Here is a 25,736-nt window from a genome sequence, read left to right as displayed (position 1 = left end):
CAGTGCACGCTGCAGAGGACACATGCAGTGCACACTGCAGAGGACACATGCAGTGCACGCTGCAGAGGACACATGCAGTGCACACTGCAGAGGACACATGCAGTGCACTCTGCAGAGGACACATGCAGGACACACTGCAGAGGACACATGCAGTGCACTCTGCAGAGGACACATGCAGTGCACTCTGCAGAGGACACATGCAGTGCACTCTGCAGAGGACACATGCAGTGCACTCTGCAGAGGACACATGCAGTGCACTCTGCAGAGGACACATGCAGTGCACTCTGCAGAGGACACATGCAGTGCACTCTGCAGAGGACACATGCAGTGCACACTGCAGAGGACACATGCAGTGCACACTGCAGAGGACACATGCAGGACACACTGCAGAGGACACATGCAGTGCACTCTGCAGAGGACACATGCAGTGCACACTGCAGAGGACACATGCAGGACACTCCAGGAGAATTTGAGGAATTTGAAGAAGCCAAACAGGAATTTGAACACAATTTGAGTTTTGCACACGTGTGCGTGTAGTTTATTTAAGCAACAGACAGCAAAGAATACAAGCCAATGTAAAGCCCGAAGGACCTCCAGGTCCACGTTTAAACATCACACTTTTTTAAATACAGAAGGACAATGCTGTTACTCAACATGAACCATGTAAAAACATACACTAGAGCCGACACTCAGCCAGCACATACTCCCGCTAAAAATTGGACTTGTGGAAAAGGCCATTTTAAAAAAGCAAAGTAAAATGAGGAGCAGTTCGGCAGGTGGAGTCCATATTAAAATATGTACATGGGCCTGGCCCTGTCACTTCCACTGCTGCCCGAAAGAGTCCTGATAGAACTCCTGCTGGTCGGATTTGTATCCGGAATAGTTACCGTGCTCGCCATGCAGCGGTTGCTGGGCGATGGGCTGAGAGCCCCAGTTCTGAGCATTTGTCTGCCGCCGTTTGGAATCTGGCTGGTTGTAGCCATCGGCTTTGCGTTTTCCGGCCACATTCGCACCACGAGCGCCGCGCACACCACGTACCGCGCCTCGGCCTCTGGGGGGCAGTCCGCGCGGGGCTCCCCTGCCCCGCAGCCCCGCCCCTCGCTGCTGGAAGCCCGCCCTGGCTCTGGGAGCTCCTGGCGCGATGCCCCGCCCCCTCGCTGGCGAGGATCCTCCCCTAGAGCGTGCGCCGCGGCCTCTGGGCGGAGACTGGAAGTCTTCGTAGCCGTAAGAGTAGTCGTCATAGCCGCGGTAACCGCTGTGGTAGTCGCTGTAGTAGTAATCATAGTCGTCATAACCGTAGAAGTCCTGAGGGTAACCGTAACCGCCACGGTTACCGCCGCGACCACGCCCACGAGCAGGGGGAGTCATGTGGTGCGGAGGAGGGTAATAGTAGAAGTCGTCGTACCTGAGAAACAGAACAAAGTTTAACATTTAAGACATTCTGTAAATTCAGTCACAAACCGGCTTCTCCTTTAACCTGTTTCCACCCGCCTCTTTGGACCTGTGCACACTGGTCAGACCTGTGCACACTGGTCAGACCTGTGCACACTGGTCAGACCTGTGCACACTGGTCAGACCTGTGCACACTGGTCAGACCTGTGCACACTGGTCAGACCTGTGCACACTGGTCAGACCTGTGCACACTGGTCAGACCTGTGCACACTGGTCAGACCTGTGCACACTGGTCAGAGAGGATCTTATGTTCCACATGTGAGTGTGATGCATCATTAGAAAGCTTAGGCCTTCTAGTTTCTGCAGATGTGCACATGACACTATGACACTGTCAGGGCTTCAGAACTTACACCACAGAAGCACAAACATGAACAAAACATCCTTTTTTAGTCTCGCCTGAATATTGTCCATTTGTAAAGGTCCTGAGCAGGACATACTTCATTGTGTTTATGCTGTTCACTGCACATGCTGTTGTCATGACAACAACTGTGTCAAGTTTCAGATCTCTAGAACAGAAGCATTTTGGTGCTTTGACCTTTTTGTATCAAAAAGTATATTGGGAACAAGTGATCCAAATATGTGCCAAACTGTTTTATTACAATTTTAGCTCCTCTATGATCATAAAACATACATTTAGATGTTTTGTAGGCCACTAATACCTATTATAACTGCTAAAAACAATGTATGTGAAAATGTGTAAATATGAGTTTAACCATGAATTTCCCATATAGAGGTTAAAAATAAAAATAAAAATATTTTTATTCTATTTTTGTATTGATATAATACATATATTTAACAAAATGCGCGTTCAAAAGGCTAATAAAATCAGAAAACGTTACGCGCAAATTCTAGTCCCCTCTTCTCTTTACAGTTACGCAGGAGAATTAGAGGATTCTGTGTGTGGGACCCCTAAGTCCCGCCCCTCTTTCGAAAGCTATTTTTATTGGCTAGAATAATAAGTCAATCAAAGTCCGCTCAGTCACTGCTGACGTTAGCTATGTGGCTACAAACACGTTAGCTTCGCGCGTCGGAACCGCCGCATTTTTTTCCTCCAGAGGCTGTAGAGAACAAACCCGGGAGTGGACGGTCTCATTCTGTAGGAAACAGTCTGAGGAAGAGATCGATGCCAAACACCATCTTATAGGTCAAACGAGGAAAAGTTTGTTTACTTGACAATATCTGGAAATGTGAAAACTTCAGTAAAAACACAAGTGTATATTGTTGTTCAATGGTTCTTTACGGACAGACTGAGCACAAGGATGAACAGAATTAAAGCCGTTTCCTCCGTCATAAACACAAACAGGACATGAGTTTGTAAAAGTTGAGACTTTCTCACAAACTATTGGCAATTGCTTCTTGGGGCAAATTATTCAATGTAAATCAATGAAATATTTGTTTTGTTGAGAAAATAATCTTTAAAATGATGTATAACTTATGGTATTGACCAGGAAATAAAAGTGATGATGTAAGAGAATATTTGAGATATAGAAAATGCACCGGCCTCAGGAGGATGGGAAGAGGTTAAGAGCGGCGTCACTACACGTTACATACATGTTTAGTCACGTTACAGTCCTCAGATGCACTAGAGCGGCCTCACGTGTGGGCCTCACTACACGTTACATACATGTTTAGTCACGTTACAGTCCTCAGATGCACTAGAGCGGCCTCACGTGTGGGCCTCACTACACGTTACATACATGTTTAGTCACGTTACAGTCCTCAGATGCACTAGAGCGGCCTCACGTGTGGGCCTCACTACACGTTACATACATGTTTAGTCACGTTACAGTCCTCAGATGCACTAGAGCGGCCTCACGTGTGGGCCTCACTACACGTTACATACATGTTTAGTCACGTTACAGTCCTCAGATGCACTAGAGCGGCCTCACGTGTGGGCCTCACTACACGTTACATACATGTTTAGTCACGTTACAGTCCTCAGATGCACTAGAGCGGCCTCACGTGTGGGCCTCACTACACGTTACATACATGTTTAGTCACGTTACAGTCCTCAGATGCACTAGAGCGGCCTCACGTGTGGGCCTCACTACACGTTACATACATGTTTAGTCACGTTACAGTCCTCAGATGCACTAGAGCGGCCTCACGTGTGGGCCTCACTACACGTTACATACATGTTTAGTCACGTTACAGTCCTCAGATGCACTAGAGCGGCCTCACGTGTGGGCCTCACTACACGTTACATACATGTTTAGTCACGTTACAGTCCTCAGATGCACTAGAGCGGCCTCACGTGTGGGCCTCACTACACGTTACATACATGTTTAGTCACGTTACAGTCCTCAGATGCACTAGAGCGGCCTCACGTGTGGGCCTCACTACACGTTACATACATGTTTAGTCACGTTACAGTCCTCAGATGCACTAGAGCGGCCTCACGTGTGGGCCTCACTACACGTTACATACATGTTTAGTCACGTTACAGTCCTCAGATGCACTAGAGCGGCCTCACGTGTGGGCCTCACTACACGTTACATACATGTTTAGTCACGTTACAGTCCTCAGATGCACTAGAGCGGCCTCACGTGTGGGCCTCACTACACGTTACATACATGTTTAGTCACGTTACAGTCCTCAGATGCACTAGAGCGGCCTCACGTGTGGGCCTCACTACACGTTACATACATGTTTAGTCACGTTACAGTCCTCAGATGCACTAGAGCGGCCTCACGTGTGGGCCTCACTACACGTTACATACATGTTTAGTCACGTTACAGTCCTCAGATGCACTAGAGCGGCCTCACGTGTGGGCCTCACTACACGTTACATACATGTTTAGTCACGTTACAGTCCTCAGATGCACTAGAGCGGCCTCACGTGTGGGCCTCACTACACGTTACATACATGTTTAGTCACGTTACAGTCCTCAGATGCACTAGAGCGGCCTCACGTGTGGGCCTCACTACACGTTACATACATGTTTAGTCACGTTACAGTCCTCAGATGCACTAGAGCGGCCTCACGTGTGGGCCTCACTACACGTTACATACATGTTTAGTCACGTTACAGTCCTCAGATGCACTAGAGCGGCCTCACGTGTGGGCCTCACTACACGTTACATACATGTTTAGTCACGTTACAGTCCTCAGATGCACTAGAGCGGCCTCACGTGTGGGCCTCACTACACGTTACATACATGTTTAGTCACGTTACAGTCCTCAGATGCACTAGAGCGGCCTCACGTGTGGGCCTCACTACACGTTACATACATGTTTAGTCACGTTACAGTCCTCAGATGCACTAGAGCGGCCTCACGTGTGGGCCTCACTACACGTTACATACATGTTTAGTCACGTTACAGTCCTCAGATGCACTAGAGCGGCCTCACGTGTGGGCCTCACTACACGTTACATACATGTTTAGTCACGTTACAGTCCTCAGATGCACTAGAGCGGCCTCACGTGTGGGCCTCACTACACGTTACATACATGTTTAGTCACGTTACAGTCCTCAGATGCACTAGAGCGGCCTCACGTGTGGGCCTCACTACACGTTACATACATGTTTAGTCACGTTACAGTCCTCAGATGCACTAGAGCGGCCTCACGTGTGGGCCTCACTACACGTTACATACATGTTTAGTCACGTTACAGTCCTCAGATGCACTAGAGCGGCCTCACGTGTGGGCCTCACTACACGTTACATACATGTTTAGTCACGTTACAGTCCTCAGATGCACTAGAGCGGCCTCACGTGTGGGCCTCACTACACGTTACATACATGTTTAGTCACGTTACAGTCCTCAGATGCACTAGAGCGGCCTCACGTGTGGGCCTCACTACACGTTACATACATGTTTAGTCACGTTACAGTCCTCAGATGCACTAGAGCGGCCTCACGTGTGGGCCTCACTACACGTTACATACATGTTTAGTCACGTTACAGTCCTCAGATGCACTAGAGCGGCCTCACGTGTGGGCCTCACTACACGTTACATACATGTTTAGTCACGTTACAGTCCTCAGATGCACTAGAGCGGCCTCACGTGTGGGCCTCACTACACGTTACATACATGTTTAGTCACGTTACAGTCCTCAGATGCACTAGAGCGGCCTCACGTGTGGGCCTCACTACACGTTACATACATGTTTAGTCACGTTACAGTCCTCAGATGCACTAGAGCGGCCTCACGTGTGGGCCTCACTACACGTTACATACATGTTTAGTCACGTTACAGTCCTCAGATGCACTAGAGCGGCCTCACGTGTGGGCCTCACTACACGTTACATACATGTTTAGTCACGTTACAGTCCTCAGATGCACTAGAGCGGCCTCACGTGTGGGCCTCACTACACGTTACATACATGTTTAGTCACGTTACAGTCCTCAGATGCACTAGAGCGGCCTCACGTGTGGGCCTCACTACACGTTACATACATGTTTAGTCACGTTACAGTCCTCAGATGCACTAGAGCGGCCTCACGTGTGGGCCTCACTACACGTTACATACATGTTTAGTCACGTTACAGTCCTCAGATGCACTAGAGCGGCCTCACGTGTGGGCCTCACTACACGTTACATACATGTTTAGTCACGTTACAGTCCTCAGATGCACTAGAGCGGCCTCACGTGTGGGCCTCACTACAGTCCGTCGCCGTGGGTCCGTCGCCGTGAGTCCGTCGTCATGGCAGCGCTCTCTGGGTCTCGGTACACATGTGCAGCACATATTTACAGTTTGTCCGGTCTGAACTCACATCTGGGTCTTGGCTGCTTGTCTCTGGGCCTTACGCTCTTTTCTCTTCTGATCTGGAGGTTTGGCGAACACGATCTCGATCTGTTCTCCTTCCAGCTCCTTCCCGTTCATCTCCTCCAGCGCCTGAACCAAAGACACAAAATGCTGTTAAAACAAGAATCTCAGAACAGTTTAGGCCCAGAACCCTGAAGAAAACACTCTGCACCTTCACAGCTCCGTCGCGCTCCTCAAAGTGGATGAAGGCGTAGTCTTTGAGCTTCTTAACTCGCTCCAGTTTCCCGAACTCACCGAAGGCCGTCTCCAAAGCCTCTTCAGTCACGTCATTCGCCAGGTTCCTCACGAAGAGCACCTTCACCTGGAAACGACAAGCGAGTTCAGTTCAACCCTCACATTCCATAAACAGAGGGAAAAGCGGGACCAAAGTCGGGGCAAAGGGGGACCAAAGCGGGACCAAAGTCGGGGCAAAGGGGGACCAAAGCGGGACCAAAGTCGGGGCAAAGGGGGACCAAAGCGGGACCAAAGTCGGGGCAAAGGGTTAGGCGTTGCCAGAGCAAACTGGGACTTAACAGATTGATCAAAGCTTGGGTCCATTTTATTTTACAGCCAATTTAACTTATTCTAGAAACTTGGGCGTCACATATAGGGTAATGTAAACAATGATCAGCTGATATTAAAAGTGGAACTGAATTAAAAGTTGACCGGTGCACGGTGGCAAAGGCGGCTAGCCTCCCAAGAAGGAGATCATGGGTTCGATTCCCGGACCAGACAAACATCACATGATCTCTCTGGGTGGAGTCTGCATGTTCTCTCCGTGTTACCATGGGTTCTCGGGCTCCTCCCTGTCCAGGGTGTACCCCGTCTAAGGCCCAAAGTCACTGGGATAGGCTCCAGTCCCCCGCAACCCCGAAAGGGAACAAGCGGTAGGTAGAGAATGAATGAATAAAAGTTGACATCAGTCCATCTGTAAATGTCTTGACACACTTATGACTTATGTCAGTGCAGCATTAGGCCGCCATTTTATTACTTGGTTTACGGATTTTTTAATGAAATATTGCACAGGCGGACGGTGTATGAATATAAATATAATTTCAATTTCAAAAGATGTTTTGCCTAAAACGCACCACGTGAGGAGAGGGAGGGGACGCGGCGCGCAGGAGCGTGTAACAGTAGATTTAGCGTGTTTTGGACAGACAGAACTGACGCTTAAGTGTGCAGCCCCCCCCACCCGCCTGTGGGTTCTAAAGGTTTGGTTCCGGTTAGTACTCTGTGTGCGTGCGTGTGTCTACGCCCTGACCTTGGCCATGACCTCGGGATCGGGGTCCTCGATGGGGTCGGCCCACTCCACCGTCACAGTCACGTTGTTCCAAACTTTGACTTTCCCGCTCATGAGTCTGCGTCGAGCCTGCGCCGCAGATTTGTGGTCCTCAAACTCCAGGAAACAGAAGCCGCGGTTCTTCTTCTTGTCGTCGGGCTGATGGTACAGGATCACGTCCGTCAGGCCCTCTGGTGGACACCAGCAGAAACACAGTCAAGACACTGCACTTTCAGCTGAATGTAAACTCTGAAAGCATCACCTGTGACTTTGGCGAACTCCTCCTGGATCTGCTCCTTTGTCTTGCTCTTGGGAATTGAACCCACAAACAGACGGTTGTTGGCCACAGAGATGCAGACGCCGATGTGTTTTCCCGGGCGGATCTCGTAGTTGTTGTACTGAGACAAGAGACAAAAGCGGTTAGGTGGACTCACAGGGTTTAACAGTAGTGTGAAATGGGGATGAGAGAGGGAAGGACATGCAGCAAACTGTGATAAGCTGGACTCACATCTCAGCTGATCCAAGACCTGCTGCAGATTGTGGATGATTCAGTTCCTACAGGACTTTGTCAAGTCTGTTTAAACCTTTGTTTACGCCGTCTTCATTCGCCACACGACAAAAGCACGTCAACTACAACATAACGCCAGAACCCTGAGCTCCGCCCCCATGAGCTCCGCCCCCCTGAGCTCCGCCCACCGAGCTCCGACCCACCGAGCTCCGACCCACCGAGCTCCGACCCCAGGTACAGGTCTTATACTGAGAGTCATGTGGTGCCGGGGGTTCCTGTACAGGTCTTATACTGAGAGTCATGTGGTGCCGCTGGTTCCTGTACAGGTCTTATACTGAGAGTCATGTGGTGCCGCTGGTTCCTGTACAGGTCTTATACTGAGAGTCATGTGGTGCCTGAGGTTCCTGTACAGGTCTTATACTGAGTCATGTGGTGCCGGAAGTTCCTGTACAGGTCTTATACTGAGAGTCATGTGGTGCCTGAGGTTCCTGTACAGGTCTTATACTGAGAGTCATGTGGTGCCGCTGGTTCCTGTACAGGTCTTATACTGAGAGTCATGTGGTGCCTGAGGTTCCTGTACAGGTCTTATACTGAGAGTAATGTGGTGCCTGAGGTTCCTGTACAGGTCTTATACTGAGTCATGTGGTGCCGGAAGTTCCTGTACAGGTCTTATACTGAGAGTCATGTGGTGCCTGAGGTTCCTGTACAGGTCTTATACTGAGAGTCATGTGGTGCCTGAGGTTCCTGTACAGGTCTTCTACTGAGAGTCTTGTGGTGCCTGAGGTTCCTGTACAGGTCTTATACTGAGAGTCTTGTGGTGCCGGAAGTTCCTGTACAGGTTTTACTGCAGATGACAGACGCTTGAGTCTGACGGAGGAAGTGAAGAATCCCTGGGTCAAATCTGTGCTCGCAACATGGAAGGAGCTGATCAGAACATACAAACTAAACAGATGTTCAGATGAAAAGCTTTGATATGTTAAGAGAAACAGGACTTTTATAGGTTTTTACACATAGAGTTATTATAACCAAGACAATAAACAAAGTCATGACCTTTATAACCTCTGACTGAGATGTTCATCAAGGCTTATGAAGCAGAACTTTAAGGGGAGTAATCTTTCTCTCACCAGTCTGACGGCCTCCATGGCGGCCTCCTTGGAGCAGAAGGTGACAAAGGCGTAGCCGCGGTTGATTCCGCTCAGAGGCATCATCATGAGCCGCATGTCCCAGATCGGACCGGCCTTTTCAAACAGAGGAACCAGCTCGTCCTCGAACAGGTCCCGAGGAATCTTCCCCACGAAAATCTGCAGCAGAAGCAGACAAAGGCCTGAACTTCAGACACAGACACACTTCTACAGACACACACTTCTACACACACACACACTTCTACACACACACACACTTCTACACACACACACTTCTACACACACACACTTCTACACACACACACACACACTTCTACAGACACACACTTCTACACACACACACTTCTACACACACACACTTCTACAGACACACACTTCTACAGACACACACTTCTACAGACACACACTTCTACAGACACACACTTCTACAGACACACACTTCTACAGACACACACTTCTACAGACACACACTTCTACACACACACACTTCTACAGACACACTTCTACAGACACACTTCTACACACACACACACTTCTACACACACACTTCTACAGACACACTTCTACACACACACACACACTTCTACAGACACACACTTCTACAGACACACACTTCTACACACACACACACACACTTCTACACACACACACTTCTACACTACACACTTCTACACACACACACACACACACACTTCTACACACACACACTTCTACACACACACACACACACACACACACTTCTACACACACACACTTCTACACACACACACACACTTCTACACACACACACTTCTACACACACACACACACACACTTCTACACACACACACACACACTTCTACAGACACTACACACTTCTACACAGACCTACGAAGGGTCAAAGGTGTCTCCCGTCATTGTCCTGCCGCCCCGTCATTGTTCTGTCCCCCGTCATTGTTCTGTCCCCCGTCATTGTCCTGCCGCCCCGTCATTGTTCTGTCCCCCGTCACATTGTTCTGTCCCCCCGTCACATTGTTCTGTCCCCCGTCACATTGTTCTGTCCCCCGTCACATTGTTCTGTCCCCCGTCACATTGTTCTGTCCCCCGTCACTGTTCTGTCCCCCGTCACTGTTCTGTCCCCCGTCACTGTTCTGTCCCCCGTCATTGTTCTGTCCCCGTCATTGTTCTGTCCCCCGTCATTGTCCTGCCGCCCCGTCACTGTTCTGTCCCCCGTCACTGTTCTGTCCCCCGTCACTGTTCTGTCCCCGTCACTGTTCTGTCCCCCGTCACTGTTCTGTCCCCCGTCATTGTTCTGTCCCCCGTCATTGTTCTGTCCCCCGTCATTGTCCTGCCGCCCCGTCATTGTTCTGTCCCCCGTCACTGTTCTGTCCCCCGTCACTGTTCTGTCCCCCGTCACTGTTCTGTCCCCCGTCATTGTTCTGTCCCCCGTCATTGTTCTGTCCCCCGTCATTGTTCAGCCCAGTTTTAGTGCTGCATGACCTTGTGTGGTGACCTCACCTCCGTCCCTGCAGGCGGCTGTGCACACGCGTACACGCTCTCGGGTGGTGGACCGCCGTACTTCCTCTGACCCGTCGTCACGTCCAGAGTGTAGCCGGTCCGGTCCAGCAGCTCCTTGATCTTTGCCTCGTCTGGACCTTTGTTTGTGTCCGAGACCTTTGTCCCGCTCTTCTCCCTCTGTCGGAACGTCTTCATCACGCCACACAGGAAGGCACTTTTGTTCTACAGACGGAACATGAGGTTTAAGACGGACTCACACTGACCTGTACGTGTGTAAATGACCTGTACCTGTACGTGTGTAAGTGACCTGTACGTGTGTAAGTGACCTGTACGTGTGTAAGTGACCTGTACGTGTGTAAATGACCTGTACGTGTGTAAGTGACCTGTACGTGTGTAAGTGACCTGTACGTGTGTAAGTGACCTGTACGTGTGTAAATGACCTGTACGTGTGTAAATGACCTGTACGTGTGTAAATGACCTGCACGTGTGTAAATGAGCCTCTTGCGTGGCGTTTTAGGCGCTCACTGACCTGCACGTGTGTAAATGAGCCTCTTGCGTGGTGTTTTAGGCGCTCACTGACCTGCACGTGTGAAAGGTCGCTCTCCTTGAACTGCAGCAGGACTTGCAGCGCTCCTTCTTCGTTAAACTCCTTCAGAGCCTCGATGGCGCGCTCGTCCAGGTCGCTATGAGCCACCAGACCTGCCACGTAAAGGTCATCCAGCTTCTCCGCCACCGCCTCTGGGAGCCCCGCCTCCAGCAGGGCGGGGTAGCTCTCGGAGCGCTGGGTGGACGAGGAGGAGGCTTCCATGGGCTCCTCGGTGCCGTTCCCGTTCACATGATCAGTGGCCATCTCTGAACACAAGAAGAAGGTGTTCTCAGTCCGGGATGCAGCGCTAAAGCTACGTTCAGGTTCAGGTCCGGATCTAATGAGTCGGGACCTGAACACAGGCCATTTTTACAGAACACTAGACACTTGAACAAGGACGACTGTCAAACACAAGGATTAACTACAGTGAAATAAAGTCAACTTGTCTGATTTATTCACTGTTTTTAACAGAAAATACAATTTACAAATCACAAGCAGCTTAACTATAACTTAACAGTTCAGACACTTGAGGAACAAGAGCAAGTCGAGTGTGTTACTGGTGTGTAGGTGTGTTACTGGTGTGTAAGTGTGTTACTGGTGTGTAGGTGTGTTACTGGTGTGTAGGTGTGTTACTGGTGTGTAAGTGTGTTACTGGTGTGTAAGTGTGTTACTGGTGTGTAAGTGTGTTACTGGTGTGTAAGTGTGTTACTGGTGTGTAAGTGTGTTACTGGTGTGTAGGTGTGTTACTGGTGTGTAAGTGTGTTACTGGTGTGTAAGTGTGTTACTGGTGTGTAAGTGTGTTACTGGTGTGTAAGTGTGTTACTGGTGTGTAAGTGTGTTACTGGTGTGTAGGTGTGTTACTGGTGTGTAAGTGTGTTACTGGTGTGTAAGTGTGTTACTGTGTGTGTAAGTGTGATACTGGTGTGTAAGTGTGTTACTGTGTGTGTAAGTGTGTTACTGGTGTGTAAGTGTGTTACTGGTGTGTAAGTGTGTTACTGGTGTGTAAGTGTGTTACTGGTGTGTAAGTGTGTTACTGGTGTGTAAGTGTGTTACTGGTGTGTAGGTGTGTTACTGGTGTGTAGGTGTGTTACTGGTGTGTAAGTGTGTTACTGGTGTGTAAGTGTGTTACTGGTGTGTAAGTGTGTTACTGGTGTGTAGGTGTGTTACTGGTGTGTAGGTGTGTTACTGGTGTGTAAGTGTGTTACTGGTGTGTAAGTGTGTTACTGGTGTGTAAGTGTGTTACTGGTGTGTAAGTGTGTTACTGGTGTGTAGGTGTGTTACTGGTGTGTAAGTGTGTTACTGGTGTGTAAGTGTGTTACTGGTGTGTAAGTGTGTTACTGGTGTGTAAGTGTGTTACTGGTGTGTAAGTGTGTTACTGGTGTGTAAGTGTGTTACTGTGTGTGTAAGTGTGTTACTGGTGTCTAAGTGTGTTACTGGTGTGTAAGTGTGTTACTGGTGTGTAAGTGTGTTACTGGTGTGTAAGTGTGTTACTGGTGTGTAAGTGTGTTACTGGTGTGTAACTGGTGTGTAAGTGTGTTACTGGTGTGTAAGTGTGTTACTGGTGTGTAAGTGTGTTACTGGTGTGTAAGTGTGTTACTGGTGTGTAAGTGTGTTACTGGTGTGTAGGTGTGTTACTGGTGTGTAGGTGTAGGTGTGTTACTGGTGTGTAGGTGTGTTACTGGTGTGTAGGTGTGTTACTGGTGTGTAGGTGTGTTACTGGTGTGTAAGTGTGTTACTGGTGTGTAAGTGTGTTACTGGTGTGTGTTACTGGTGTGTAAGTGTGTTACTGGTGTGTAAGTGTGTTACTGGTGTGTAAGTGTGTTACTGGTGTGTAAGTGTGTTACTGGTGTGTAAGTGTGTTACTGGTGTGTTACTGGTGTGTAAGTGTGTTACTGGTGTGTAAGTGTGTTACTGGTGTGTAAGTGTGTTACTGGTGTGTAGGTGTGTTACTGGTGTGTAAGTGTGTTACTGGTGTGTAAGTGTGTTACTGGTGTGTAAGTGTGTTACTGGTGTGTAGGTGTGTTACTGGTGTGTAAGTGTGTTACTGGTGTGTAAGTGTGTTACTGGTGTGTAAGTGTGTTACTGGTGTGTAGGTGTGTTACTGGTGTGTAAGTGTGTTACTGGTGTGTAAGTGTGTTACTGGTGTGTAAGTGTGTTACTGGTTTGACTGGGCTGTTTCCCACACATGAAGTTTAATGCTTTAGATACATTTACACTCTTTAATTTTCAGATCCATTGGCATCAAAGTCATGTAAAAACCTCATAACTCGACTAGAATCACTATAAATCAATCAACTTTAGCAGTATCAAAAAAATGACAATATTTTACACAATACATCATATTAACAGCATTAAACACAAGACCATATTTAACAACTGTAGAATACAAATACTATTACAAAATATAAGCTCCAATGAATTAATCCAGCAATTAAAACAATATTACTTTGACTTAGTATTTACTTAGATGTATAAATATGTATATTGCACATTAACCCACCTAAATAAATGCTACATCACAACATAACAGTTATTTCATTCATATTGTAGTGTCTCTAGTCTCTAGTGTGTGTGTGTGGTCTCTGGGGCGGAGCTAAGAGCGGCTCAGGAGACCAGGTGGTTTCTGATGTTCCTGTTCCATCACCATGGTTACGGCCAACAGTAACCAACTCTGTTCAAGAAATAAAGTGACAACTTGTGACATTAAACCAGCCTCACTGACCTGAGCGAGAAGTTACAATATTTACACCCAAACCAGAGCACAACCTGCTCCTTTAACAATGTCTTAAGTTAACTCACGGAGCGGCACAAGCGGCACAAGCGGCACAAGCGGCGGCTTGAAACGCTTCAAATAAAGCCCTTGATCTTACAGCCGCCTCAGTGTTCGGTCTCGCGTCTAATTTCGCCGGCTTCAACTTCTGCGGCGGTGAAGACTCGTGCGTCGCTGATGCTCCGGGCCAGTGACAGCCATGTCAGAGTTTACGTCTTTTCCAACGCAAATTTGGCGATTTATGGAAGTTTTAAGATGGTTTAGATTCTAGAACGTAAAGGATATAGAATGTGAGAGCTAGATTTGTTATGAGTCCAGAACCGAATCACCGGGTTTCGTTTCTTTTGGACCTGAACCGAAACGTTTTTACAAGTCCAGATCCGGTCCTGCGGAGCGGTCTCAGTCAGGGCGTTTCCATGGAAACCAAAAAGCAAATCGTTGCTTTAATCCAATACACGGTACACGCGCAGGGGTACACGGATACAAACACACGGTACACAGATACACAGTACACGCACACCAGGCTGCAAAATAGACAGGGCCCCGGGGCCCGTAGGGTGTACTCGGAAATGCCCGGACTAATTTTGCACCAAAAGTGAAATCTAGGTTGGCGAGCGTCAAATGGAGCGGTGAGACAGACAGTATATGGAGCGGTGAGACAGACAGTATATGGAGCGGTGAGACAGACAGTATATGGAGCGGTGAGACAGACAGTATATGGAGCGGTGAGACAGACAGTATATGGAGCGGTGAGACAGACAGTATATGGAGCGGTGGGACAGACAGTATATGGAGCGGTGAGACAGACAGTATATGGAGCGGTGAGACAGACAGTATATGGAGCGGTGAGACAGACAGTATATGGAGCGGTGAGACAGACAGTATATGGAGCGGTGAGACAGACAGTATATGGAGCGGTGAGACAAACAGTATATGGAGCGGTGGGACAGACAGTATATGGAGCGGTGAGACAGACAGTATATGGAGCGGTGGGACAGACAGTATATGGAGCGGTGAGACAGACAGTATATGGAGCGGTGAGACAGACAGTATATGGAGCGGTGAGACAGACAGTATATGGAGCGGTGAGACAGACAGTATATGGAGCGGTGGGACAGACAGTATATGGAGCGGTGGGACAGACAGTATATGGAGCGGTGAGACAGACAGTATATGGAGCGGTGAGACAGACAGTATATGGAGCGGTGGGACAGACAGTATATGGAGCGGTGGGACAGACAGTATATGGAGCGGTGAGACAGACAGTATATGGAGCGGTGGGACAGACAGTATATGGAGCGGTGAGACAGACAGTATATGGAGCGGTGAGACAGACAGTATATGGAGCGGTGAGACAGACAGTATTTGGAGCGGTGAGACAGACAGTATATGGAGCGGTGGGACAGACAGTATATGGAGCGGTGAGACAGACAGTATATGGAGCGGTGGGACAGACAGTATATGGAGCGGTGGGACAGACAGTATATGGAGCGGTGAGACAGACAGTATATGGAGCGGTGAGACAGACAGTATATGGAGCGGTGAGACAGACAGTATATGGAGCGGTGAGACAGACAGTATATGGAGCGGTGAGACAGACAGTATATGGAGCGGTGAGACAAACAGTATATGGAGCGGTGAGACAGACAGTATATGGAGCGGTGAGACAGACAGTATATGGAGCGGTGAGACAGACAGTATATGGAGCGGTGAGACAGACAGTATATGGAGCGGTGAGACAGACAGTATATGGAGCGGTGAGACAGACAGTATATGGAGCGGTGAGACAGACAGTATATGGAGCGGTGGGACAGACAGTATATGGAGCGGTGAGACAGACAGTATATGGAGCGGTGGGACAGACAGTATATGGAGCGGTGAGACAGACAGTATATGGAGCGGTGAGACAGACAGTATATGGAGCGGTGAGACAGACAGTATTTGGAGCGGTGAGACAGACAGTATATGGAGCGGTGGGACAGACAGTATATGGAGCGGTGAGACAGACAGTATATGGAGCGGTGAGACAGACAGTATATGGAGCGGTGAGACAGACAGTATATGGAGCGGTGAGACAGACAGTATATGGAGCGGTGAGACAGACAGTATATGGAGCGGTGGGACAGACAGTATATGGAGCGGTGAGACAGACAGTATATGGAGCGGTGGGACAGACAGTATATGGAGCGGTGAGACAGACAGTATATGGAGCGGTGAGACAGACAGTATATGGAGCGGTGAGACAGACAGTATTTGGAGCGGTGAGACAGACAGTATATGGAGCGGTGGGACAGACAGTATATGGAGCGGTGAGACAGACAGTAGCGGTGAGACAGACAGTATATGGAGCGGTGAGACAGACAGTATATGGAGCGGTGAGACAGACAGTATATGGAGCGGTGAGACAAACAGTATATGGAGCGGTGAGACAGACAGTATATGGAGCGGTGAGACAGAGAGTATATGGAGCGGTGAGACAGACAGTATATGGAGCGGTGAGACAGGAGACAGACAGTATATGGAGCGGTGAGACAGACAGTATATGGAGCGGTGAGACAGACGGTATATGGAGCGGTGAGACAAACAGTATATGGAGCGGTGAGACAGACAGTATATGGAGCGGTGAGACAGACAGTATATGGAGCGGTGAGACAGACAGTATTTGGAGCGGTGAGACAGACAGTATATGGAGCGGTGAGACAGACAGTATATGGAGCGGTGAGACAGACAGTATATGGAGCGGTGAGACAAACAGTATATGGAGCGGTGAGACAGACAGTATATGGAGCGGTGAGACAGACAGTATATGGAGCGGTGAGACAGACAGTATATGGAGCGGTGAGACAGAGAGTATACGGAGCGGTGAGACAGACAGTATACGGAGCGGTGAGACAAGACAGTATACGGAGCGGTGAGACAAGACAGTATACGGAGCGGTGAGACAGACAGTATACGGAGCGGTGAGACAGACAGTATACGGAGCGGTGAGACAGACAGTATACGGAGCGGTGAGACAGACAGTATACGGAGCGGTGAGACAGACAGTATACGGAGCGGTGAGACAAACAGTATACGGAGCGGTGAGACAGACAGTATACGGAGCGGTGAGACAGACAGTATACGGAGCGGTGAGACAGACAGTATATGGAGCGGTGAGACAGACAGTATATGGAGCGGTGAGACAGACAGTATATGGAGCGGTGAGACAGACAGTATATGGAGCGGTGAGACAGACAGTATATGAAGCGGTGAGACAGACAGTATATGAAGCGGTGAGACAGACAGTATATGGAGCGGTGAGACAGACAGTATATGGAGCGGTGAGACAGACAGTATATGGAGCGGTGAGACAGACAGTATATGGAGCGGTGAGACAGACAGTATATGGAGCGGTGAGACAGACAGTATATGGAGCGGTGAGACAGACAGTATATGGAGCGGTGAGACAGACAGTATATGGAGCGGTGAGACAGACAGTATATGGAGCGGTGAGACAGACAGTATATGGAGCGGTGAGACAGACAGTATATGGAGCGGTGAGACAGACAGTATATGGAGCGGTGAGACAGACAGTATATGGAGCGGTGAGACAGACAGTATATGGAGCGGTGAGACAGACAGTATATGGAGCGGTGAGACAGACAGTATATGGAGCGGTGAGACAGACAGTATATGGAGCGGTGAGACAGACAGTATATGGAGCGGTGAGACAGACAGTATATGGAGCGGTGAGACAGACAGTATATGGAGCGGTGAGACAGACAGTATATGGAGCGGTGAGACAGACAGTATATGGAGCGGTGAGACAGACAGTATATGGAGCGGTGAGACAGACAGTATATGGAGCGGTGAGACAGACAGTATATGGAGCGGTGAGACAGACAGTATATGGAGCGGTGAGACAGACAGTATATGGAGCGGTGAGACAGACAGTATATGGAGCGGTGAGACAGACAGTATATGGAGCGGTGAGACAGACAGTATATGGAGCGGTGAGACACAGTATATGGAGCGGTGAGACAGACAGTATATGGAGCGGTGAGACAGACAGTATATGGAGCGGTGAGACAGACAGTATATGGAGCGGTGAGACAGACAGTATATGGAGCGGTGAGACAGACAGTATATGGAGCGGTGAGACAGACAGTATATGGAGCGGTGAGACAGACAGTATATGGAGCGGTGAGACAGACAGTATATGGAGCGGTGAGACAGACAGTATATGGAGCGGTGAGACAGACAGTATATGGAGCGGTGAGACAGACAGTATATGGAGCGGTGAGACAGATAGTATATGGAGCGGTGAGACAGACAGTATATGGAGCGGTGAGACAGGTGGTGGTATTGACCAGAACTCTCACAGCTTCTATTTGAACAATACTGACACTTGATTTGTTCCTGAAGAAGATTATGAATCAGAATATTTTAGGGCTGCAACGATTATTCGAGTTAATCGAATAATTTGATTACAAAAAAGCTTAATTTATTATTTTATTGCTTTGATGCTTTGTTTAATTTACATATTTCATTAAAAACAGGTGAATCTGTGGCGCTTTTGTTTCCCACGGAGCTGAAGCACGACTCATGGATCTGTTACAGGTGCGACACGTGGATCTGTTACAGGTGCGACACGTGGATCTGTTACAGGTGCGACACGTGGATCTATTACAGGTGCGACTCATGGATCTGTTACAGGTGCGACACATGGATCTGTTACAGGTGCGACACATGGATCTGTTACAGGTGCGACACATGGATCTGTTACAGGTGCGACACATGGATCTATTACAGGTGCGACACATGGATCTATTACAGGTGCGACACATGGATCTATTACAGGTGCGACACATGGATCTATTACAGGTGCGACTCATGGATCTATTACAGGTGCGACTCATGGATCTATTACAGGTGCGACACATGGATCTATTACAGGTGCGACACATGGATCTATTACAGGTGCGACACATGGATCTATTACAGGTGCGACACATGGATCTATTACAGGTGCGACACATGGATCTATTACAGGTGCGACACATGGATCTGTTACAGGTGCGACTCATGGATCTGTTACAGGTGCGACACATGGATCTATTACAGGTGCGACACATGGATCTATTACAGGTGCGACACATGGATCTATTACAGGTGCGACACATGGATCTATTACAGGTGCGACACATGGATCTATTACAGGTGCGACTCATGGATCTATTACAGGTGCGACTCATGGATCTATTACAGGTGCGACACATGGATCTATTACAGGTGCGACACATGGATCTATTACAGGTGCGACACATGGATCTACTACAGGTGCGACACATGGATCTACTACAGGTGCGACACATGGATCTACTACAGGTGCGACACATGGATCTACTACAGGTGCGACTCATGGATCTATTACAGGTGCGACACATGGATCTATTACAGGTGCGACACATGGATCTACTACAGGTGCGACACATGGATCTATTACAGGTGCGACACATGGATCTATTACAGGTGCGACTCATGGATCTATTACAGGTGCGACTCATGGATCTATTACAGGTGCGACACATGGATCTATTACAGGTGCGACACATGGATCTACTACAGGTGCGACTCGTGGATCTACTACAGGTGCGACTCATGGATCTATTACAGGTGCGACACATGGATCTATTACAGGTGCGACTAGAATCACATCTCTCGTCTCCCGCAGATTTCCAGGTCTTATGAGACAGCTAAAACAGTCTTTCTCCGTCTTCATTTTGCCCCGTACACTGAGGGAACTATATTATGATAGATCAATGCGCTTAGACACGTGGAAATGTGGGACGAGCCACACGCGGCTGCAGGTGAGCGACAGGTGCGTTTGATGATTGACACGTGGCAGGACTAATCGGCCGTCCACGCCACGAGGAAATAAGACTCAGATTTGGGTCAAAAAAAATCGTCCATTCAAACTTTAACCGGTTCATTACTAAAAGAATCGATAGCTGCAGCTCTAGAATATTTATTATAACAGAACAGAACATATAAGATCTCCTTGTGTCAAATGCTGTAAACAGTATTCATTTTGTATCTAAGAAACATGATTATATTGAATTAAACTGTTTTAAAGATCATGATCTCTGGTTTAGATGATTCAGTATTCGTGCTCTTCATATCAAATAAAAGATAAAAGTGTTTAAATTGTTTTACGTGCTAATAACCAGCTTTAAAACACATTTATCTTGTTATTATGACGCTGCGATGCCGCGCACTTGTGGGCCCCTGAAATTGCTGGGGCCTAACTTTGAAAATCTATTTCTCAGCCTGAAAGGGCGGGGCCCTTGGGGCCCTTGGATACTTCTACATTGACACAGCTTTTGTTGCAAACAACTTTAAAAAGACTGAATTGTAGATTGACGTCGCCAACAGAGATTTCACGTTTGGGGCAAAGTTAGAACAAACATTTCCAAGTACAACCGAACGCAGCGGCCAATCAGATGCACCGCTTTTATCGAAATTAGATCACGGATACAGCTCGGCCAATGAGAAGCGAGGATACTGTGAAGTGGCATTTCTGTCAAATTGAAACTTAAGCCATGAAAATGCCCCAAATATGGACAAATTACTGGTTAAATCTTGATTTTTTTCAAGGAATTTTGATACGGGGGGCCCCTCCTAATTCAAACCCGGGGCCCGCCGGCCATTTGAGGGCCTACGGGCCCCCATCTATTTCACAGCCTGTTCTACTGCCACAAAAAATGTGCAAAATACATTATGTAGGGCTATTTGTAGCCGCGGCAGGATGACTCCAATATTAGCCGAAATCTGCCATGTTTCAGGTGTGTTTACGTGCTACTAGCAGCGCGCTAGCAGCCGAGGCTACATACATGACATACATGACATACATGACATACATGACATACATGACATACATGACATACATGACATACATGACATACATGACATACATGACGCACGAAAACAAGATGGGTCAATCCTGCAGTGCAATGGACGCACCAATTGTCAGGAACCAACAGAGTTTTGCCTCGGCTACTAGGCTACAAGTACCCCGCTGACCCATGACCCCCGCTGACCCATGACCCCCGCTGACCCATGACCCCCGCTGACCCATGACCCCCGCTGACCCATGACCCCCGCTGACCCATGACCCCCGCTGACCCATGACCCCCGCTGACCCATGACCCCGCTGACCCATGACCCCCGCTGACCCATGACACCCGCTGACCCATGACACCCGCTGACCCCGCTGACCCATGACACCCGCTGACCCATGACCCCCGCAGGAGGACACCGCGCCCTCAGGAGGACACCGCCCCTCAGGAGGACACCGCCCCTCAGGAGGACACCGCCCCTCAGGAGGACACCGCCCCTCAGGAGGTGGACAGAGCTCGTCCAACACCTCAAAACACAATGTTATAAAAAACGTTTTTTTCAGAATCATGTAAACACAGGCCACGCCCCCTCCAGCAGAAACAGGACACGCCCCCTCCAGCAGAAAAAGGACACGCCCCCTCCAGCAGAAACAGGACACGCCCCCCTCCAGCAGAAAAAGGACACGCCCCCTCCAGCAGAAAAAGGACACGCCCCCTCCAGCAGAAAAAGGACACGCCCCCTCCAGCAGAAAAAGGACACGCCCCCTCCAGCAGAAAAAGGACACGCCCCCTCCAGCAGAAAAAGGACACGCCCCCTCCAGCAGAAACAGGACACGCCCCCTCCAGCAGAAAAAGGACACGCCCACTCCAGCAGAAAAAGGACACGCCCCCTCCAGCAGAAAAAGGACACGCCCCCTCCAGCAGAAAAAGGACACGCCCCCTCCAGCAGAAAAAGGACACGCCCCCTCCAGCAGAAACAGGACACGCCCCCTCCAGCAGAAACAGGACACGCCCCCCCTCCAGCAGAAACAGGACACGCCCCCTCCAGCAGAAACAGGACACGCCCCCTCCAGGACACGCCCCCCCCAGGACACGCCCCCCCTCAGCAGAAACAGGACACGCCCCCTCCAGCAGAAACAGGACACGCCCCCTCAGCAGAAACAGGACACGCCCCCTCAGCAGAAACAGGACACGCCCCCCTCCAGCAGAAACAGGACACGCCCCCTCCAGCAGAAACAGGACACGCCCCCTCCAGCAGAAACAGGACACGCCCCCCTCCAGCAGAAACAGGACACGCCCCCTCCAGCAGAAACAGGACACGCCCCCTCCAGCAGAAACAGGACACGCCCCCTCTCCAGCAGAAACAGGACACGCCCCCTCCAGCAGAAACAGGACACGCCCCCTCAGCAGAAACAGGACACGCCCCCTCAGCAGAAACAGGACACGCCCCCCCTCAGCAGAAACAGGACACGCCCCCCTCAGCAGAAACAGGACACGCCCCCCCTCAGCAGAAACAGGACACGCCCCCCCTCAGCAGAAACAGGACACGCCCCCCTCCAGCAGAAACAGGACACGCCCCCCCTCCAGCAGAAACAGGACACGCCCCCCCTCCAGCAGAAACAGGACACGCCCCCTCCAGCAGAAACAGGACACGCCCCCCTCCAGCAGAAACAGGACACGCCCCCCTCCAGCAGAAACAGGACACGCCCCCCTCCAGCAGAAACAGGACACGCCCCCTCAGCAGAAACAGGACACGCCCCCCTCCAGCAGAAACAGGACACGCCCCCCTCCAGCAGAAACAGGACACGCCCCCTCAGCAGAAACAGGACACGCCCCCCTCCAGCAGAAACAGGACACGCCCCCCTCCAGCAGAAACAGGACACGCCCCCTCAGCAGAAACAGGACACGCCCCCTCAGCAGAAACAGGACACGCCCCCTCCAGCAGAAACAGGACACGCCCCCTCAGCAGAAACAGGACACGCCCCCTCAGCAGAAACAGTCCATAACACATTTGGTGTAATGGACTGTCACATTTTGTGAACCAGAGACAAACGTTCTCCAGCTTCATCTCTTCTGCACATGTGACATAACGACAGCTCCATTCATCCATGAGTGAAATGTGGGAGGAGCCGGGAGAATGTGGGAGGAGCCGGGAGGACTTCCTGTTCAGAGAAAAACAGTCCAAACGTGTCCAGGACTTTGTCAGAGTTTGAGGAAAAGAAGGAGCAGCAGAGACAAAAGGAGTGAAAGTTTAAACTCTTTAAATGGCTCTGCAGAGTCAGCTCCCTCCTGCTCCTCCCTGCAGCTCTCTCCCTCCTGCTCCTCCCTGCAGCTCTCTCCCTCCTGCTCCTCCCTGCAGCTCCTCCCTGCAGCTCTCTCCCTCCTGCTCCTCCCTGCAGCTCTCTCCCTCCTGCTCCTCCCTGCAGCTCTCTCCCTCCTGCTCCTCCCTGCAGCTCTCTCCCTCCTGCTCCTCCCTGCAGCTCCTCCCTGCAGCTCTCTCCCTCCTGCTCCTCCCTGCAGCTCTCTCCCTCCTGCTCCTCCCTGCAGCTCCTCCCTGCAGCTCTCTCCCTCCTGCTCCTCCCTGCAGCTCTCTCCCTCCTGCTCCTCCCTGCAGCTCTCTCCCTCCTGCTCCTCCCTGCAGCTCTCTCCCTCCTGCTCCTCCCTGCAGCTCCTCCCTGCAGCTCTCTCCCTCCTGCTCCTCCCTGCAGCTCCTCCCTGCAGCTCTCTCCCTCCTGCTCCTCCCTGCAGCTCTCTCCCTCCTCTCTCTGCAGCTCTCCTCTCCCTGCAGCTCCTCACACACCACGCCTCTGGAGCCTCTGGAGACACAGGCTCCACAGGCCGCACTGCTCCACATGGGCTCCGAGCGGGGCTAACGCGCTAAACACACACACAAACTCCACATGGCGAGGCCCCTGGAGCGCGCGGGCTGCGGCCCCTGGAGCGCGCGGGCTGCGGCCCCTGGAGCGCGCGGGCTGCGGCCCCTGGAGCGCGCGGGCTGCGGCCCCTGGAGCGCGCGGGCTGCTCTGGGGCAGTTTGGTGCAGGAGGACGCGCGGCAAAGGCTCCAAAGGCCCAGCTTTCCGGAAAGCCGGGTACAAAGCGCACACGACGTGCTCTCCACAGTCAGCGGCCAAACGTGCTCCGAACCCGGCGCATAAGCGACATTACACGGCACAAAGACGCGCACGTACCCGCACGGATCAGTCGTGAGCGTGGGGTCCCGGGGGTCCGCAGTAGAGCTGCTTAAATAAAAGAAAAGTAAAGAAAACAGGCTGCTGCGGTGCGCTGGCGGTAACTCCGGACACAAAATGGCGGCCCGTGACGTATAGCGGCCGCGGGGTCTCCGCCGCCGGTTTTCAGGGGCGGCTCGTTTTACGGAAGTGGAAGTGACGTTAGGAGGACAAAGCGCCAAAAACAAACTTAAAAAGTCGTATATATTTGTGTTTGATGCATTTTTATGTCGATATGAAATAAAACAACATGTTGTTGGTTTGTTTTATGTCGAATTGAAATGTAAATATATAATGTTCATTCTGTCTTTTCTCATTTTTGTTAAAATGTTTGATTATTTGAATGGTTCAATATGTCGTTAATTTTAAAGTATTTAACTGATGCCATATTGACCCACTCTGCACTGGACAGATGAATGGTGTAGACGCGAACGCTCTGGATAGATGAATGGTGTAGACGCGAACGCTCTGGACAGATGAATGGTGTAGACGCGAACGCTCTGGACAGATGAATGGTGTAGACGCGAACGCTCTGGACAGACGAATGGTGTAGACGCGAACGCTCTGGACAGACGAATGGTGTAGACGCGAACGCTCTGGACAGATGAATGGTGTAGACGCGAACGCTCTGGACAGATGAATGGTGTAGACGCGAACGCTCTGGACAGACGAATGGTGTAGACGCGAACGCTCTGGACAGACGAATGGTGTAGACGCGAACGCTCTGGACAGATGAATGGTGTAGACGCGAACGCTCTGGACAGATGAATGGTGTAGACGCGAACGCTCTGGACAGATGAATGGTGTAGACGCGAACGCTCTGGACAGACGAATGGTGTAGACGCGAACGCTCTGGACAGACGAATGGTGTAGACGCGAACGCTCTGGACAGACGAATGGTGTAGACGCGAACGCTCTGGATAGATGAATGGTGTAGACGCGAACGCTCTGGACAGAAGAATGGTGTAGACGCGAACGCTCTGGACAGACGAATGGTGTAGACGCGAACGCTCTGGACAGACGAATGGTGTAGACGCGAACGCTCTGGACAGATGAATGGTGTAGACGCGAACGCTCTGGATAGATGAATGGTGTAGACGCGAACGCTCTGGACAGATGAATGGTGTAGACGCGAACGCTCTGGATAGATGAATGGTGTAGACGCGAACGCTCTGGACAGATGAATGGTGTAGACGCGAACGCTCTGGATAGATGAATGGTGTAGACGCGAACGCTCTGGATAGATGAATGGTGTAGACGCGAACGTTGAATGATGAACATGTTACATTAAATTATAAAAAACATTACATTTGATTGTAATTACGTGATTAGGAAATCAAAATTAACCAAGTCAAACGATTCATAACAACATTATTAACACATTAACGTTCAATGATTGAGATTTTACATCAAACATAGTTCAATTTAATTTTTGTTACTTTGACCCCTCATAGGAACGTAGCAAAACTGTGGGCTAACTGCGAGCTAGCCAGGCACTGTTATGATCCTATTCTGAAACACAAAAACACATTTTAAATAAATTCAAATAAATCACAAAACCTTTCAAATACACTTGTTTGCTCAACTCTGGTCCAAAGGTTTTCAGGAAACAGTGGCTTGTGCTTGGTTTGGTTTGATGATTGTGACGT

General features: G+C 49.9%; 1 protein-coding gene across 1 annotated transcript; it reads right to left on the bottom strand.

Moving 5' to 3' along the window:
* Positions 1-509: 509 nt before the first annotated feature.
* LOC140372540 (heterogeneous nuclear ribonucleoprotein Q-like) lies at positions 510-24,192 on the bottom strand. Its single transcript, XM_072459672.1, has 9 exons — positions 24,049-24,192; positions 11,206-11,477; positions 10,626-10,847; positions 9,111-9,287; positions 7,741-7,876; positions 7,461-7,669; positions 6,372-6,521; positions 6,168-6,289; positions 510-1,405 (listed from the first exon to the last, which is right to left on the bottom strand). The coding sequence occupies exons 2-9, from the start codon at positions 11,473-11,475 to the stop codon at positions 817-819; spliced, it is 1,875 nt and encodes a 624-aa protein (XP_072315773.1). The 5' UTR covers positions 11,476-11,477; positions 24,049-24,192; the 3' UTR covers positions 510-816.
* Between the last annotated feature and the right edge of the window lie 1,544 nt (positions 24,193-25,736).

Source organism: Eucyclogobius newberryi, unplaced genomic scaffold (assembly GCF_026437365.1).
Source record: "Eucyclogobius newberryi isolate DKJ021-1_F unplaced genomic scaffold, fEucNew1.0.hap1 SCAF_248, whole genome shotgun sequence".
In the NCBI taxonomy this organism is placed as follows: Eukaryota; Metazoa; Chordata; class Actinopteri; order Gobiiformes; family Gobiidae; genus Eucyclogobius; species Eucyclogobius newberryi.
This window is presented reverse-complemented; position numbering and strand designations above follow the sequence as displayed.